We start from the raw sequence: 16,412 nt of genomic DNA on the forward strand, positions 1-16,412 counted from the left end.
TCAAGATCCCTGGTCTCTTTTTAACATGTTTTTTTATTCTAACGAGTTGAGTGTTTGTACATTGTACAAACTGCACAGCTGTTCTAGTAAATGCCTAAGGAGTCAAGAGTTCATCAGTGGTTTTCTTCTTGCTCCTCTTTTGATCTGTATTCTTCTATCAGGAACATGTTTGGAACCAAAGCCTCTGTGAGTGTGTGTTTGCATTGGGTGGCAGGTTGGAGGTACAGGGTGAACTGGTCTTTAGCCAGAAGCGGGCTGTCCTTCAATCCTTGGCATATTAATCTAAGCCTAAGTTTACCAAATGGAAGCATTTCCATTATTTAATTAAAGATACTCCTCTTTCAATTGTTATTTATCTAATGAAGCTAAATAAAGTACTTAGAGAATGGTAGTAACTTAACCAACCAAGAGCAAAGAAAACTCAAGAACCAGAGTGGCAAAAAAGGCTGAGCTTGTCCTGCTGAGTTTAGAATGAAAGACCTGAGAGAGATGTATATGACAATATGTCTCCTGGCATAGGGACCCAACTCCTGTGTGCACATCTCTTCTCATTCATTCAAAATTGAAACTCCAGGGAATGTTAATTCATTTGCACAAGAATGTATGTGTGGTGCAATAACACTATGGACCTAACTCATGATTTAAAAAAAAGTTAACACTGAGGTAGGAGTAGAGTTTTGGAATCCATGGCAAGTCCCTGTACCTTTTTCTCTTCTTCTTTTGGGTGTTCCTCTTCTTTAATTGATTCTCTGGGTTTTTCTTTGCCTTTTGATTTTGGTTTTCCTTTGCCTTGAGGAACAGTCACTGTGACAGGAATTACTGTTGCAGTAAGTGCTGATGGGATATTCAACATTGTGTCCAAATTAGGATCCTTATCCTCTATAAAGAGAAAAGGAGAAAACAAGTAAATTAGACATTCATATTGGGTATGTTTGTTAAATAAAATTGGTATCACAAACATTTACACCAGTTGGCAACAATTTTTACCTTGCCGAATATGATTTTTTCAGTTGGATAGATTTCAGGGGTAATGTAGTAGAGTTAAAATCAGAATTGTAAACATTGGGATACAGGTGCCCCTATGACTTAGCACTCCTGTATCCTTTGGATAAACTCCTAGTAGTGCTATTTCTGAGTCGTAGGGTAGTTCTATTTTTAATTTTTTGAGGAACCTCCACTGGGTGTTGTATGTATGTGATGAACCATGGGAATCTACCCCCAAAACCAAGAGCACACTGTACACACTGTCTGTTAGCCAATTTGACAATAAATTATATTTAAAAACCAATAAAATAGGGAGGAGAAGATGGTAGCGTAGGAGGATGCTGGGATCACCTGGTCCAGCTGATTACTTAGATTCCACCCACACCTGCCTAAATAACCCAGAAAAACGCCAGAAGACCAGCAGAACAGACTCTCCAGAGCCAAGCATAGAGGAGAGGCCCACGGAAGAGAGTAGGAAGGGCAGAGAGGTGGTGCGTGCTACATGGACTGGAGGGAGGGAGCCGGGGTGGTGGAGGGGCAGCCAGCCCACCCAGCAAGGCAGAGCCCCTGAATCTGGCTTGCAAAAGTGGAGGGCCAGACGGAGTGTGTTCTGACAGCAAGCAGGACTTAACATACGGAATGTTAAAAGTCAGCAGCTCTGCTTGGAGAGCGGGAGGGTGAGAGGATGCCAGGAGGGAGAAATGATGAGCCCTGGAAGACAGAGCTCAGCTTGGCGGGGAACAAAGGCACTGGCAAGCGCCATTTCCATCTCCCATCCCCCAGCCGAAATTCCAAAGGGAACCAACTCCCATCACGAACTTGCTTGCACCGCACAAACACCCAACGCTGTGCTTCTGTGGATCCATCCCTCCGACGGGTCGGCCCCCCTCCCAGTGCTGCAAGGCCCTTCCCGCAGCGGACCACTGATGGCAAAGCAAGCTGAGCCTACCCCTCCCATCCTGGTGCACCTTGTGGATCCACCCCAGCTAATACGCCAGACCCCATCGGAGCAGTGCCACAAACCTGGCAGTGTGCAAGTAGCCCAGACAGGGGCCACACCACTCCACAGTGAGTCCTACCCCTGGGAGAGGGGAAGATAAGGTACACACCAGTCTGACTGTGGCCCCAGCAGTGGGTCTGACTGTGGCCCCGCCCACCAACACAAGTTACTCCAGAAAGCACAGGGGAAGTTCCCTGCAGTTCCACACCACCCCAGGGACTATCCAAAATGATGAAACGGAAGAATTCTCCTCAAAAGAAACTCCAGGAAGTAGCAACGGCTAATGAATTGATCAAAAACGACTTAAGCACTCTAATGGAACAAGAATTTAGAATAATAGTCATAAAAATAATTGCTAAGCTTGAAAAACGTATAGAGGACAGCAGAGAATCTATTGCTACAGAGATCAAGGGATTAAGAAATAGTCGTGAGGAGCTAAAAAATGCTATAAATGAGGCACAAAATAAAATGGAGGCGACCACAGCTCGGATTGAAGAGGCAGAGGAGAGAATAGGTGAATTAGAAGATAAAATTATGGGAAAAGAGGAAGCTGATAAAAAGAGAGATAAAAAAATCCAGCAGTATGAGGGGAGAATTAGAGAACTAAGTGATGCAATCAAATGTAACAATATCCGTATGATAGGAATTTCAGAAGAGGAAGAGGGAGAGAAAGGGGCTGAAGGTGTACTTGAACAAATCATAGCTGAGAACTTCCCCGATCTGGGGAAGGAAAAAAGCATTGAACTCCAAGAGGCACAGAGAACTCCCTTCAGACGTAACTTGAATCGATCTTCTGCACTACATATCATAGTGAAACTGGCAAAATACAAGGATAACAAGAAAATTCTGAAAGCAGCTAAGGATAAACATGCTCTATATACAGCTCTATAAACACATAAAGGGAGACCGATAAGACTAGTGACAGACCTATCTACTGAAACTTGGCAGGCCAGAAAGGAATGGCAGGAAATCTTCAATGTGATGAACAGAAAAAATATGTAGCTGAGAATTCTTTATCCAACAAGTCTGTAATTCAGAATAGGAGAGATAAAGGTGTTCCCAAACACACAAAAACTGAAGAAATTCATCATCACTAAACCAGCCCTACAAGAGATGCTAAGGGGGATTCTGTGAGACAAAGTACCAGAGACATCACTACAAGCATGAAACCTACAGACATCACAATGACTCTAAACCCATATCTTTCTATAACAACACTGAATGTAAATGGACTAAATGCTCCAACCAAAAGACATAGGGTATCAGAATGGGTAAAAAAATCAAGACCCATCTATTTGCTGTCTACAAGAGACTCATTTTAGACCTGAGGACACCTTCAGATTGAAAGTGAGGGGATGGAGAACTATCTATCATGCTACTGGAAGTCAAAAGAAAGCTGGAGTAGCCATACTTATATCAGACAAACTAGACTTTAAATTAAAGGCTGTAACAAGAGATGAAGAAGGGCATTATATAATCATTACAGGGTCTATCCATCAGGAAGAGCTAACAATTATAAATGTCTATGCGCCAAATACAGGAGCCCCCAAATATATAAAACAATTACAAACATAAGCAACCTTACTGATAAGAATGTGGTAATTTCAGGGGACTTTAATACTCTACTTACAACAATGGGTAGATCATCTAGACACAGGATCAATAAAGAAACAAGGGCCCTGAATGATACATTGGATCAGATGGACTTGACAGATATATTTAGAACTCTGCATGCCAAAGCAACAGAATATACTTTCTTCTCAAGTGCACATGGAACATTCTCCAAGATAGATCACATACTGGGTCACAAAACAGCCCTTCATAAGTATAAAAGAATTGAGATCATACCATGCACACTTTCAGACCACAATGCTATGAAGCTTGAAATCAACCACAGGAAAAAGTCTGGAAAACTTCCAAAAGCATGGAGGTTAAAGAGCACCCTACTAAAGAATGAATGGGTCAACCAGGCAATTAGAGAAGAAATTTAAAAATATATGGAAACAAACGAAAATGAAAATACAACAATCCAAATGCTTTGGGATGCAGCGAAGGCAGTCCTGAGAAGAAAATACACTGTAATCCAGGCCTATCTCAAATCCCAAATACAAAACCTAACAGGACACCTAAAGGAAATAGGAGCAGAACAGCAAAGACAGCATAAACCCAGCAGAAGAAGAGAAATAATAAAGATCAGAGCAGAAATAAACAATGTAGAATCTAAAAAAACTGTAGAGCAGATCCATGAAACCAAGAGTTGGTTTTTTGAAAAAATAAACAAAATTGATAAACCTCTAGCCAGGCTCCTCAAAAAGAAAAGGGAGATGACCCAAATAGATAAAATCATGAATGAAAATGGAATTATTACAACCAATCCCTCAGAAATACAAGCAATTATCAGGGAATATTATGAAAAATTATATGCCAACAAACTGGATAACCTGGAAGAAATGGACAAATTCCTAAGCACCCACACCCTTCCAAAACTAAAACAGGAAGAAATAGAAAACTTGAACAGACTCATAACCAGTGAAGAAATTGAATCAGTTACCAAAAATCTGCCAACAAATAAGAGTCCAGGACCAGATGGCTTCCCTGGGGAATTCTACCAGATATTTAAAGCAGAGATAATACCTATCCTTCTCAAGCTGTTCCAAAAAATAGAAAGGGAAGGAAAACTTCCAGATTCATTCTATGAAGCCACTATTACTTTGATTCCTAAACCAGACAGAGACCCAGCAAAAAAAGAGAACTACAGGCCAATATCCCTGATGAATATGGATGCAAAAATTTTCAATAAGATACTAGCAAATCGAATTCAGCAGCATATAAAAATAATTATTCACCATGATCAAGTGGGATTCATTCCTGGGATGCAGGGCTGGTTCAACATTCGCAAATCAATCAATGTAATACATCACATTAATAAAAGAAAAGAAAAGAACCATATGATCCTGTCAATCGATGCAGAAAAAGCATTTGACAAAATTCAGCATCCTTTCTTAATAAAAACCCTCGAGAAAGTCAGGATAGAAGGAACATACTTAAACATCATAAAAGCCATTTATGAAAAGCCCACAGCTAATATCATCCTCAATGGGGAAAAACTGAGAGCTTTCCCCCTGAGATCAGGAACATGACAGGGATGTCCACTCTCACCGCTGTTGTTTCACATAGTGTTGGAAGTGCTAGCACCAGCAATCAGACAACAAAAGGAAATCAAAGGTATCAAAATTGGCAAAGATGAAGTCAAGCTCTCACTTTTTGCAGATGACATGATATTATACATGGAAAACCCGACAGACTCCACCAAAAGTCCACTAGAACTGATACATGAATTCAGGAAAGATGCAGGATACAAAATCAATGTACAGAAATCAGTTGCATTCTTATACACTCATAATGAAGCAACAGAAAGACAAATAAAGAAACTTATCCCATTCACAATTGCACCGAGAAGCATAAAATACTTAGGAATAAACCTGACCAAAGATGTAAGAGATCTGTATGCTGAAAGTATAGAAAGCTTATGAAGGAAATTGAAGAAGATATAAAGAAATGGAAAAACACTCTGTGCTCATGGATTGGAAGAATAAATATTGTTAAAATGTGAATACTACCCAAAGCTATCTACACATTCAATGCAATCCCAATAACAATTGCACCGGCATTCTTCTCAAAGCCAGAACAAGCAATCCTAAAATGTGTATGGAACCATAAAAGACCCCGAATAGCCAAAGTGATTTTGAAGAAGACCAAAGCGGGAGGCATCACAATCCCAGACTTTAGCCTCTACTACAAAGCTGTAATCATCAAGACAGCATGGTATTGGCACAAAAACAGACACATAGACCAATGGAATAGAATAGAAACCCCAGAATTAGACCCACAAAAGTATGGCCAACTAATCTTTGACAAAGCAGGAAAGAATATCCGATGGAAAAAAGTCTCTTTAACCAATGGTGCTGGGAGAACTGGACAGCAACATGCAGAAGATTGAAACTAGACCACTTTCTCACACCATTCACAAAAATAAACTCAAAATGGATAAAGGACCTGGATGTGAGACAGGAAACCATCAAAACCCTAGAGGAGAAAACAGGAAGAAACCTCTCTGACTTCAGCCGCAGCAATTTCTTACTTGACACATCCCCAAAACAAAAGGGAATTAAAAACAAAAACGAACTATTGGGACCTCATGAAGATAAAAAGCTTCTGCACTGCAAAGGAAACAATCAACAAAACTAAAAGGCAACCAATGGAATGGGAAAAGATATTTGCAAATGACATATCAGACAAAGGGCTAGTATCCAAAATCTATAAAGAGCTCACCAAACTCCATACCCAGAAAACAAATAATCCAGTGAAGAAATGGGCAAAAAGCATGAATAGACACTTCTCTAAAGAAGACATCCAGATGGCCAACAGGCACATGAAAAGATGGTCAACGTCGCTCCTCATCAGGGAAATACAAATCAAAACCACACTGAGATACCACCTCACACCAGTCAAAGTGGCTAAAATGAACAAATCAGGAGACTATAGATGCTGGAGAGGATGTGGAGAAATGGGAACCCTCTTGCACTGTTGGTGGGAATGCAAACTGGTTCAGCCACTCTGGAAAACAGTGTGGAGGTTCCTCAAAAAATTAAAAATAGATCTACCCTATGACCCAGGAATAGCACTGCTAGGAATTTACCCAAGGGATATAGGAGTGCTGATGCATAGGGGCACTTGTACCCCAATGTGTATAGCAGCACTTTCAACAATAGCCAAATTATGGAAAGAGCCCAAATGCCCATCAACTGATGAATGGATAAAGAAATTGTGGTTTATATACACAATGGAATACTACTTGGCAATGAGGAAGAATGAAATATGGCCTTTTGTAGCAACGTGGATGGAACTGGAGAGTGTTATGCTAAGTGAAATAAGTCACACAGAGAAAGACAGATCCTATGTTTTCACTCTTATGTGGATCCTGAGAAACTTACCAGAAGACCATGGGGGAGGGGAAGAAAAAAAAAACAGAGATGGAGAGAGCCAAACCATAAGAGACTCTTAAAAACTGAGAATAAACTGAGGGTTGATGGGGGATGGGATGGAGGGGAGGGTGGGTGATGGGTATTGAGGAGGGCACCTTTTGGGATGATCACTGGGTGTTGTATGGAAACCAATGTGACAATAAATTTCATATTGAAAAAAAATAAAATAAAAACCAATAAAATAAAATAATATATAAGGCCTGAAAAGAATCAGAATTATAGTTAAAAAAATCTCAGGTACTGAATACTTTGACATATTTGATGCCATCATTTCACATGTTCTTGCCTTCCCGTCTATATTATGAACTCCTAATTATAGGGCAATAACTGTATATTTGAGAAATATTTATTGACAGGCTCTTATATGCAAAATATTTGGACCAGTGGGTAATAATAACAAAATGTATAAAAGACATTATGAAGCCAAAATAGTCTAAATAAGATTTATACTCAAATAGCTTCAATACAAGGACATATTAAATAGGAAAATAAGAGATACAGATAAGGAAATTCAGAAAAGAAATTGGTTTGTTTAGTTGAGATGATAAAAAGAAGTCATAGAAGATTGATTTTATGCTTAATATAACAATGGATTGTCAGAATTGTCAAAGGAGAGCTGATCTCTGAAGGAATTATGTTGGAATCTTCTGAGCATAATTTGCATCTTGAGTTCTATTCTCCTCTGGGTTCCAGAGTAATACTCCCACCTGAATCTCCTCTTCCTTCTTTGGGCAATTTCTTTCTGTCTCTTTACTGGTTCTTCCTGTCTCGTGAATCCTTAACTGTCGTTAAATTTCAAGGATTCTTCCCTTATGCTTACACAAAGGATGTGTTTTAACTCTGGCTACTCATAATAATTACTCACTGAATTACAAAAAAAAAAAAAAAAAAAGCTCAGCACTCTCCCACCCCCTTGACCCTCTGAATCAGACTCTCTATGGATGAGGCACAGGTATTTACACCTGTGAAAAATCACATGTGATTGTGATACACAGCCAGGACTGAGCACCTTTATTACATACAATAGACCTGAATATCTCATATACTACTGGAGGTCCAACTATCATCTACATACTGATGAGTCCAAAATTTACATCTCAAGGCATGACCTTTCTTTCTGAGCATCAGATTCATATGTGCAACTGCCTTTAGACATCTCCTCCGGTTGTCGTACTGGAGACGTTTCAAACTCAGTGATTCTCTCTTTTCCTAGGAAAGGAAAGTCTATGTACTCAAATCTCATTTAATGACCAATCAAGCGCCTCATTTCCCAAGTTAGACAGTGAGGCCATTTGCATTTTCTCTTTTTGGCTAACCCTATATAACCAGTCACCAAGCCATCAGAAATTTCTCTTGAATGATGCCTCTCCTATCTAGTCCTCCCTTTGCTTGTAGTCTCACTGATCTCTTGATTTTCTGTAGCAGGCTTCTAACTGGTATGACACCTCCAATACCACCATTTCAGTGTATTCTTCAAACTATCACTAAAATTATATTACTAATATGAAATCCAATCATGTCACTTCCCTTCCCTTACTTAAACACCTCTGACACTCACTGATCTTATAGGGCATACAGGACTCATTTTCCTCCACTCCAGCCACACTCAACTTTTCACCTTTCTGTAAAGATGGCATGCTGTTACACAATTGTACACTTATACAAATGGTTCTTACTATCTAGAATTGCCTTTCCTTGTTGCTTTGTCTGGATAGTTCCCATTCATCTCTAAAGTACCACCTCAGATGCTGTATTTTCTCTCTGAAGTATTTTTTAGCTGCCCCTGGAACTCTGTTTATATATAATTTCTAGCACTTCTGCAGTTATTTATCTATTTATGTTTTCTCTCCCCATTAGACAATGAGTTTTTTTGAGTAGATATGCTATGGTTTTATTCGTCATCATGGCTCAGTGCCAGCAAGATCCCTGACCCATAGGAAATACAGTATATAAACAAGTGAATGATGTCCAGTTATAGGCAGTTGGAAACTCCTCTCTCTCATCCCCACCCACTTACTCATTCAGTAAATATTTATTGAGTACCTACTATCATGAACTAGGAATTGGGTAACCAATGACGAACGAGGCTACAGGGAATTTACATTGTAATGGGTAGACAAACGAAAAAACCCTCAGGTACAATGGCATGTGTTACATCCATGATAGAGGAGGTACGGTGGTCCATGGGAGCACAAAAGAAGGGAATCGAACACAAAATGCCTCTATACAACTTATACTTTGACTATACTACACAGTTTGCCTTTCCATAAACAAGTCGTGCTTTTATGTTATTGAGATTTTGTACACACTGTTCTTAGTAATTAGAATTCCCTTTTCCTTTGATTCTTTGCTTAGGCAATTCCCACTCACTTCCAAAGACCCAGTTCACATGCTACTGCCACTTGATCTGTGACGTCTTTCTCAGAGCAGGCAATCTGTAAGCTGAGACCTGAAGGATGGTAGGAAGCTTAACCGTCATTAAGTGGCGGGACATGCAGCAGGAGAAAGTGGTCCGAGCAAGAGGCAAAGCACGAGCAAATGGCCAGAGAGAAGAGAAAGCACTCAAGGAACTAAAAGTCACAAAAAGAATCGGGTAGGTGGAAACAACCCAGATGTCTATCAACAGACGAATGGATAAATAAAATGTGCCATATACATATCACAGAATACTATTCAGTCTTAAAAAGGAAGGAAATTCTGCAACATGCAACAACACTGATGGGTCCTTGAGGAAATTATGCTTAGTGAAATAATCCAGTCGCAGAAAGACAAATGTACGATTCCATTTACATGAGTTATCTAAAATAGTCAAAATAATAGAATCAAAGTGTAAAATGGCAGTGCCAGGGGCTCAGGGAGAAGGAAATGGGGAGTTATTACTCAATGGGTAAAAAGTTTCAGCTAAGCAAGATGAATAAGCTCTGGAAAGCTGTATATACCCAATTAAGGGGGGATAACTGGACTGGAAATTTGTTTAGTTATTAGCAGATAAAAGTTCTTAAATATTACTATTATGTGCATACGTAAGGAGTTCATATTTTTTGTAAAGACTCATGCCTTCAATATTTTTAATACACGAAAAGTAAAACATTGCTTTTGTTTTAAGTTTGGATTTTAATTCGTTAGTTAACATGCTTTGTTATATTGGTTTCAGGTGTACAATATAGCGATTCAACAATTCCGTACTTCATCCTATGCTCATCATGACAAGTGTACTCCTTAATCCCTAATTGCTCTCTATAACTAAGAGTCTATTTCTTTTTTTTTTTTTTAATTTTTTTTTCAACGTTTATTTATTTTTGGGACAGAGAGAGACAGAGCATGAACGGGGGAGGGGCAGAGAGAGAGGGAGACACAGAATCGGAAACAGGCTCCAGGCTCTGAGCCATCAGCCCAGAGCCCGACGCGGGGCTCGAACTCACGGACCGCGAGATCGTGACCTGGCTGAAGTCGGACGCTTAACCGACTGCGCCACCCAGGCGCCCCTAAGAGTCTATTTCTTAAAAATAAAAGTCTGTCTCTTGATTTCTCTCTCTCTCTCTCTTTTCCCTTTGCTCATTTGTTTTGTTTCTCAAATTCCACATATGAGTGAAATCATATGGTATTTGTCTTTCTCTGCCTGACTTATTTCACTATAGTGTCTATAGTATAGACTTTTGAACAGTATTTGTTCTTCTAATCCATGAGCGTTGGGATGCCTTTCCACTTGTTTCACACTGGAAACAATTTCAAATGCAGTACTTATAACTTGAAATTAGGAACATTTGTTTTAAATGGAATACTTGCATAATAACTTAAGGATTAAATAAAAAATAGGGAAATCACTTAAGAAACAGCAGCAGTAGAGTTGATTGTAGAGTGTAAATGTCTTAATCTGAAATCATGATAAGAATGGATAGGATTTTTTAGTGACTGTGTATGATAATGAATCTAATACATAATTTGTTAGGCACAGAATGACTTCAAGTGCTGGCTCAGAAACAAACCAAATACAAAATTAAAAGATAAAACCCCAAATAAAGCAAAAATACTAACAAATTTAATGGGCTCTCTGACTCACTAGAGTGCTACAATATTTTGTACAAGGTAAGAAAAAGATTATAACGATCCAATGGAATATTGTCTCTGCATAAAAAGAGCTAGATAGCAAGGCAGATAAAACTACACATAGTTTTAAGGCTATATAGCATAGGGATTATCTTTTGATTTTGTAAAGTTTTTTCTTTTTAATGGAATCTGTGTGTTTAAATCCTTGTAACACGCGTGGGACCCACAAGATTTCCTAGTTGGTTCTTGGTTAAGTGACATATTATTTTGTGGTTTGTAAGGAAATAGCTTCCAGTTGGAGAATTTGTTCATTAAAACAAAAAAAAAGTGGGGTAAAGAAATCCTTCAAGATGTCCAATGAATGGCTCCTTTAAGGCTAAGTTCTGAAGTACATTGAGATTCCACAATCACAGGATTCGTAAAAATATTATGTGGAAAACCAAGAGGATTCCTTGAGAAATCATGCTTTTTTTTTGGCACCAACTAATGGACTTATTTTCCTGGGCTAGTTAACAAAGATAACTGAAATTATTTATCTATCTATCTATAACATTTTATATGTATATGTGACTATATGTAAAATTACATATGATAAGTTCTTTTTCAAATGTCAAAGCACTGTTTTTTTCTATGTATGAAAGATTATACATGTACGTATATGTAAATACACATGTATATATACACACTCACACATATATTCCCACCTTTCAGGAAAAGAGGGGCATTAAATCAGAACGTGTTTATCAACAAGTGAGCAGGTTGAGGATGGACAGGTACCGTTGGTCATGGGACACTTATCCTTGCTGTTGTGTTTATTTTACCTGGTGTCATTCCACTTGGTCCATAGTAACTTATTGAGAGGCAGATGCCATTTTCTAAGGTGGCCGAAAAAGATCCAAACTTGCTGACAGCTTTATTCTCTGCATCTGATTCTTCTAAAAGACAAAATCAAATCAAGGACATTTCCATTTTATTAAAAAGAAATATAAGCAAAATCAGTGCAAAGTGGAAATCATGTATATAAAAACATAGACATGATTTTTCTTAATGTTTATTTAATTTTAAGAGAGAGAGAGAGATGGAGCAGGAGTGGGGGAGGGGCAGAGAGAGAGAGGGAGACACAGAATCCGAAGCAGGCTCCAGGCTCTGAGCTGTCAGCACAGAGCCTGACACGGGGCTTGAACCCATGAACTGTGAGATAATGACCTGAGCTGAAGTCAGCCGCCCAACCAACGGAGCCACCCAGGCACCCCAAAACACGGATATGATTAAGTAAATTATTGATATATATGTATATACCAATAAATCACTATGAAATAATTAGAAAACTTTGTTTTCGAAGAATATTTAATGAGTAAGAAAGTGTTCCTGATCATAAAGTAAGAAATACACTACGATACCGCTGTGGTGACAGAATTATGGGCAACTGTTATTTTCTTTAAATATTCAAATTTCATAATTTTTAAAAAAATAATAAACCACATATTCTTATATCAGGCAAAACGAAGAAAAGTAACTAAAAATTTTATGTTTTAAGTTCTTGGGTACATTCAACCTTGTCAAGCATTGTGTTTTTGAGTTTGGAGAACACTGTGATCATAACAATCTGCTGGTAAGATTTAGTTATATATTTTATCAGTAACTTGAGTTCAAAACGTTTGATTAATTGACTCTTCCCTTTTGCAGGTATAATCCATGTCACATTGGGCAGGAAGCATTTAGTCTTCCCAGGTGGTGCTGCCTGGAGATGTTAAATAGTGTTATCAGGAAGTTTCATGGTGTATAATCACAGGACGTCTACCTGGAGCTCCCAACTACCAGAGGTAGAGACGCTCAAGACTAAATATAGGATTTCTCTCTTGTCCTTGTAACCTAAAAAATGTGATACCATGGGGAAAACTAAGTGATAGAGCACAGAAGGAAACCCCATCATTTGTAGTGAATATTGGAGAAAAGCTAAAACTTTAGGAGAAATGAATTAATGAGAACCCAAGTCCTAGAGATTGCACTTGGTACAAGTTGTGTAAAAGATTCAGACAAGGATGGACATTGCACACTCAATGTTGCTACTTAAAGGCAGCCACCTATATAGGCTCTGTGTGACAACTGGACTCAAGAGCTGGGCATCCAGATGGGGTAAAAACCAAGTGAGTAGCCCACTATCCATGGGTTGTGTGTGCAGGGTATGTACACATTACCTCAGGGAAAATGTACATAAGCAAAATGGCAAAGCGCTTGCCTTACTATCTGGAAAAATTACACTAAGTGGTAGAGATGCATGTGTGTTGCTGTCAGATGCATGGGTCTGACGCACTGCTGGAAGGCTAACCTCCACTCACTCAAGGACTAACCTCCACTCATGCAAGGACCAACCTCCACTCAGGCAAAGACCAACCTCCACTCACGCAAGGACTAACCTCCACTCACACAAGGACCAACCTCCACTCAGGCAAAGACCAACCTCCACTCACGCAAGGACTAACCTCCACTCACGCAAGGACCAACCTCCACTCAGGCAAAGACCAACCTCCACTCATGCAAGGACCAACCTCCACTCAGGCAAAGACCAACCTCCACTCACGCAAGGACTAACCTCCACTCAGGCAAAGACCAACCTCCACTCATGCAAGGACCAACCTCCATTCAGGCAAAGACCAACCTCCACTCACGCAAGGACTAACCTCCACTCACGCAAGGACCAACCTTCACTCAGGCAAAGACCAACCTCCACTCACGCAAGGACTAACCTCCACTCGCGCAAAGGGGCAGCCGCTTGCCTGTGTCAAGCTTTTGCTCTTCCTCTCTTTCTTCTTTCTCATCTTCCAAAGAGCTATCCTCTTCTTTTTTTTCCTTTTTTACAATTTTCTTAGGGTCTTTTAAATGAATTATAAAAGTGTGCTTGTCCTTTTTCACAGTCGCTTTGATAAAAGTTGGCCCTGGGGAAAATCAGGGGATAGAAGGTGGGCTTGCTGGTCATACCCCATTAGGGCGCTTGACAAGACATGTACATAAGGCAGCATAGAATGTACTCCAGGGAGTGGAAACACCTACGGATATCACTAGTTTACAAAAAGATGCCTAAAGGAAGAGAGTGAGGGTGGAATCCCAGAAATGAATGGCAGATGGATCAGGGAGATGTTGCAGAGTTTCTTCTTCTTCTTTTTTTAAAGTAAATTTTTTTTTAATGTCAATTTATTTTGAAGGAGAGAGACACAGAGTGCAAGCAAAGGAGGGGCAGAGAGAGAGGGAGACACAGAATCCCAAGCAGTCTCCGGGCTCCGAGCTGTCAGCACAGAGCCTGATGCAGGACTCAAACTCATGAACCGGGAGATCATGACCCGAGCTGAAGTCGGACACTTAACCAACCGAGCCCCCCAGGCGCCCCTGTTTGCAGACTTTCTCATCAAATTACAGAAGAGAAAATACATTGGCTGAGGCTACCTACACTCAATTTTGTGATTAATCACATGAGTCAGTTGATGTGAAAGGGTTTTACAATTTACAAAGAATTACATCAATCAGTTATAGCAGTTATTATTGTTGATAGCAACAAATAAGCATTTTCCTAACGGCCCATTCTCTCTTCTAGTGTTCTGACTCATTTTTGGTCCCCTTTCTCAGCTTTCTTCTTCTTTTTTAAATTCAGCATATTCTTTTCAATGTTGAGAGGGCGACCATCTCCCAAAACTGATAGGATTAGGATAAAATTGCCATATTTACTGTGACCCACTTGAAACTAATAAACGTATGCATATTCAAATCTCGATGAGAGCAAGGAATAGATGTTGAAAATAGAACATAACAGCACACAACTTGAGTCCAGTAGTTTTCTCAGTTATGTGATTCTAAGCTCCATTTTTAATGACTACTAATTGTACCCTGTACCCAAGGATGATATTCAAAATATCAAATACTAAAACACATGATAATATAAATATGTGTACCTATATATTAATAACAACCCCTGCCATGTTTCCAGTAAACAAACCTTATATAATAAAATGGCCTGACATTTGATGTAAGTTGTACCACCAAGCACTGTTTAAATAATTTGAATAACTTTCAGGCTTTTTGATTTTAAAAATTATTGGTGTGATCTTTTATTTGATGTGGCAGTTACTTACTATCTAATAATGCTTCTGCTTGAGCCATGATTTCACACAGGGAACAGCGTCTAACGGTTGCAATAATTTCCTCATTAAATGCCTTGTTATTAGATGACAAGAGAGAAGGAAAGAGAGAGGGACTGAGAGAGAGGGAGGTAGGGAGGGGAGAAGGAGAGGAGGGAGAAGAGGGTAGGCTGGCATCAGGTGGAGTGTGGGAATAGGAGGAGCCCGTGTTGCCCCCTCCCGGGGGGCATAACCTTGTGGACATTACACAGGGTCTTCCCGGACCTCCTCACATCTCTCAGAGACAACCAGCTAGCTCCAATCCACCTGAGAGATCTTTAAGGGGCAGTGAAAAGATAAGCCTTCAAAGATGTCCCTGATAGGTTCCCGGGGAAGAAATATGCATTTTCTTCATGCGGTTTCCAGATTAGGTCCTCTGCAGTGCATCTGCCAGATTCCTCTCCCACTCACAGGCTTCTGAATCCAGAAGCAACTTCTCTGTAGCTCAAATAACTGACCTCGGCGGCAGGCCCCCAATCTCTGTGCTCCAGAAACCAACCCAGAAATTTGCTGTAAACTCACAGTATGTGCTTGGTTTCTGAGATGTCACTACGTGTTGTAATTAATACTACTAATTAACTCTTTGCTTGTTGTGGTTACTGTTACAATATTTCCCCAATCATAGAGAAATATGTTAGGACTTTCACCACTGGAATTTTCTTCACAGAGCGTCCCAGCTAACCTCTCAGCTGGCCCGTGCCCTGCAGGCGATTGTAACAGAAGAGTGTGAAGTCTGGAAATCCTGAATGTGGCGCATAAGAAACTGCAGTGGCCACATCACCACCCTCACCTATCACACTCATGGTTCAAGGCCCCGAGACCACCTGAAAGGGTTTACTATCTTCCAAGCTATTAACCAGCTGCCTTCAAAATGTACCTTTTTCAAATGTTGTCTTCTCTACTTCAATCTGCCCTCCATCTGAAGGATACAGGTAAGAATTTGTTCCAGAGATTTGGATGGGTATCTCTCCCATATTGTATCCACAAAACTACAAGGGAAAAATCATGCTTTGAGTGTGGAGCTGCAATTGACAAGAATCAGCTCATCGATGTGAGCCAGTTCCAGTCGCCATAAGCTCAATTTCTGCTAAATGAATGCCTGTCACTCTGCAGACTCAGAGGCTCGTGTCCATATTATCTTTAGCACCTCCTGTGGTCTTACAGTGA

The 16,412-nt window shown here is 39.8% G+C and overlaps 1 protein-coding gene across 3 annotated transcripts in view; it reads right to left on the reverse strand.

Moving 5' to 3' along the window:
* Positions 1-16,412, reverse strand: part of SPAG17 (sperm associated antigen 17) — a 239,686-nt gene that overhangs the window by 91,642 nt on the left and 131,632 nt on the right. For all 3 annotated transcript variants that reach the window (XM_045478817.1, XM_045478815.1, XM_045478816.1), the window contains exons 22-25: positions 16,123-16,234; positions 13,854-14,012; positions 11,898-12,011; positions 704-879 (exon numbers count right to left, since the gene is read on the reverse strand). In XM_045478817.1, the coding sequence (XP_045334773.1) occupies positions 704-879; positions 11,898-12,011; positions 13,854-14,012; positions 16,123-16,234 (561 nt within the window). The remainder of the gene's footprint in view (positions 1-703; positions 880-11,897; positions 12,012-13,853; positions 14,013-16,122; positions 16,235-16,412) is intronic.

The sequence above is a fragment of the Leopardus geoffroyi genome, chromosome C1 (genome assembly GCF_018350155.1).
Source record: "Leopardus geoffroyi isolate Oge1 chromosome C1, O.geoffroyi_Oge1_pat1.0, whole genome shotgun sequence".
Classification (NCBI taxonomy): Eukaryota; Metazoa; Chordata; class Mammalia; order Carnivora; family Felidae; genus Leopardus; species Leopardus geoffroyi.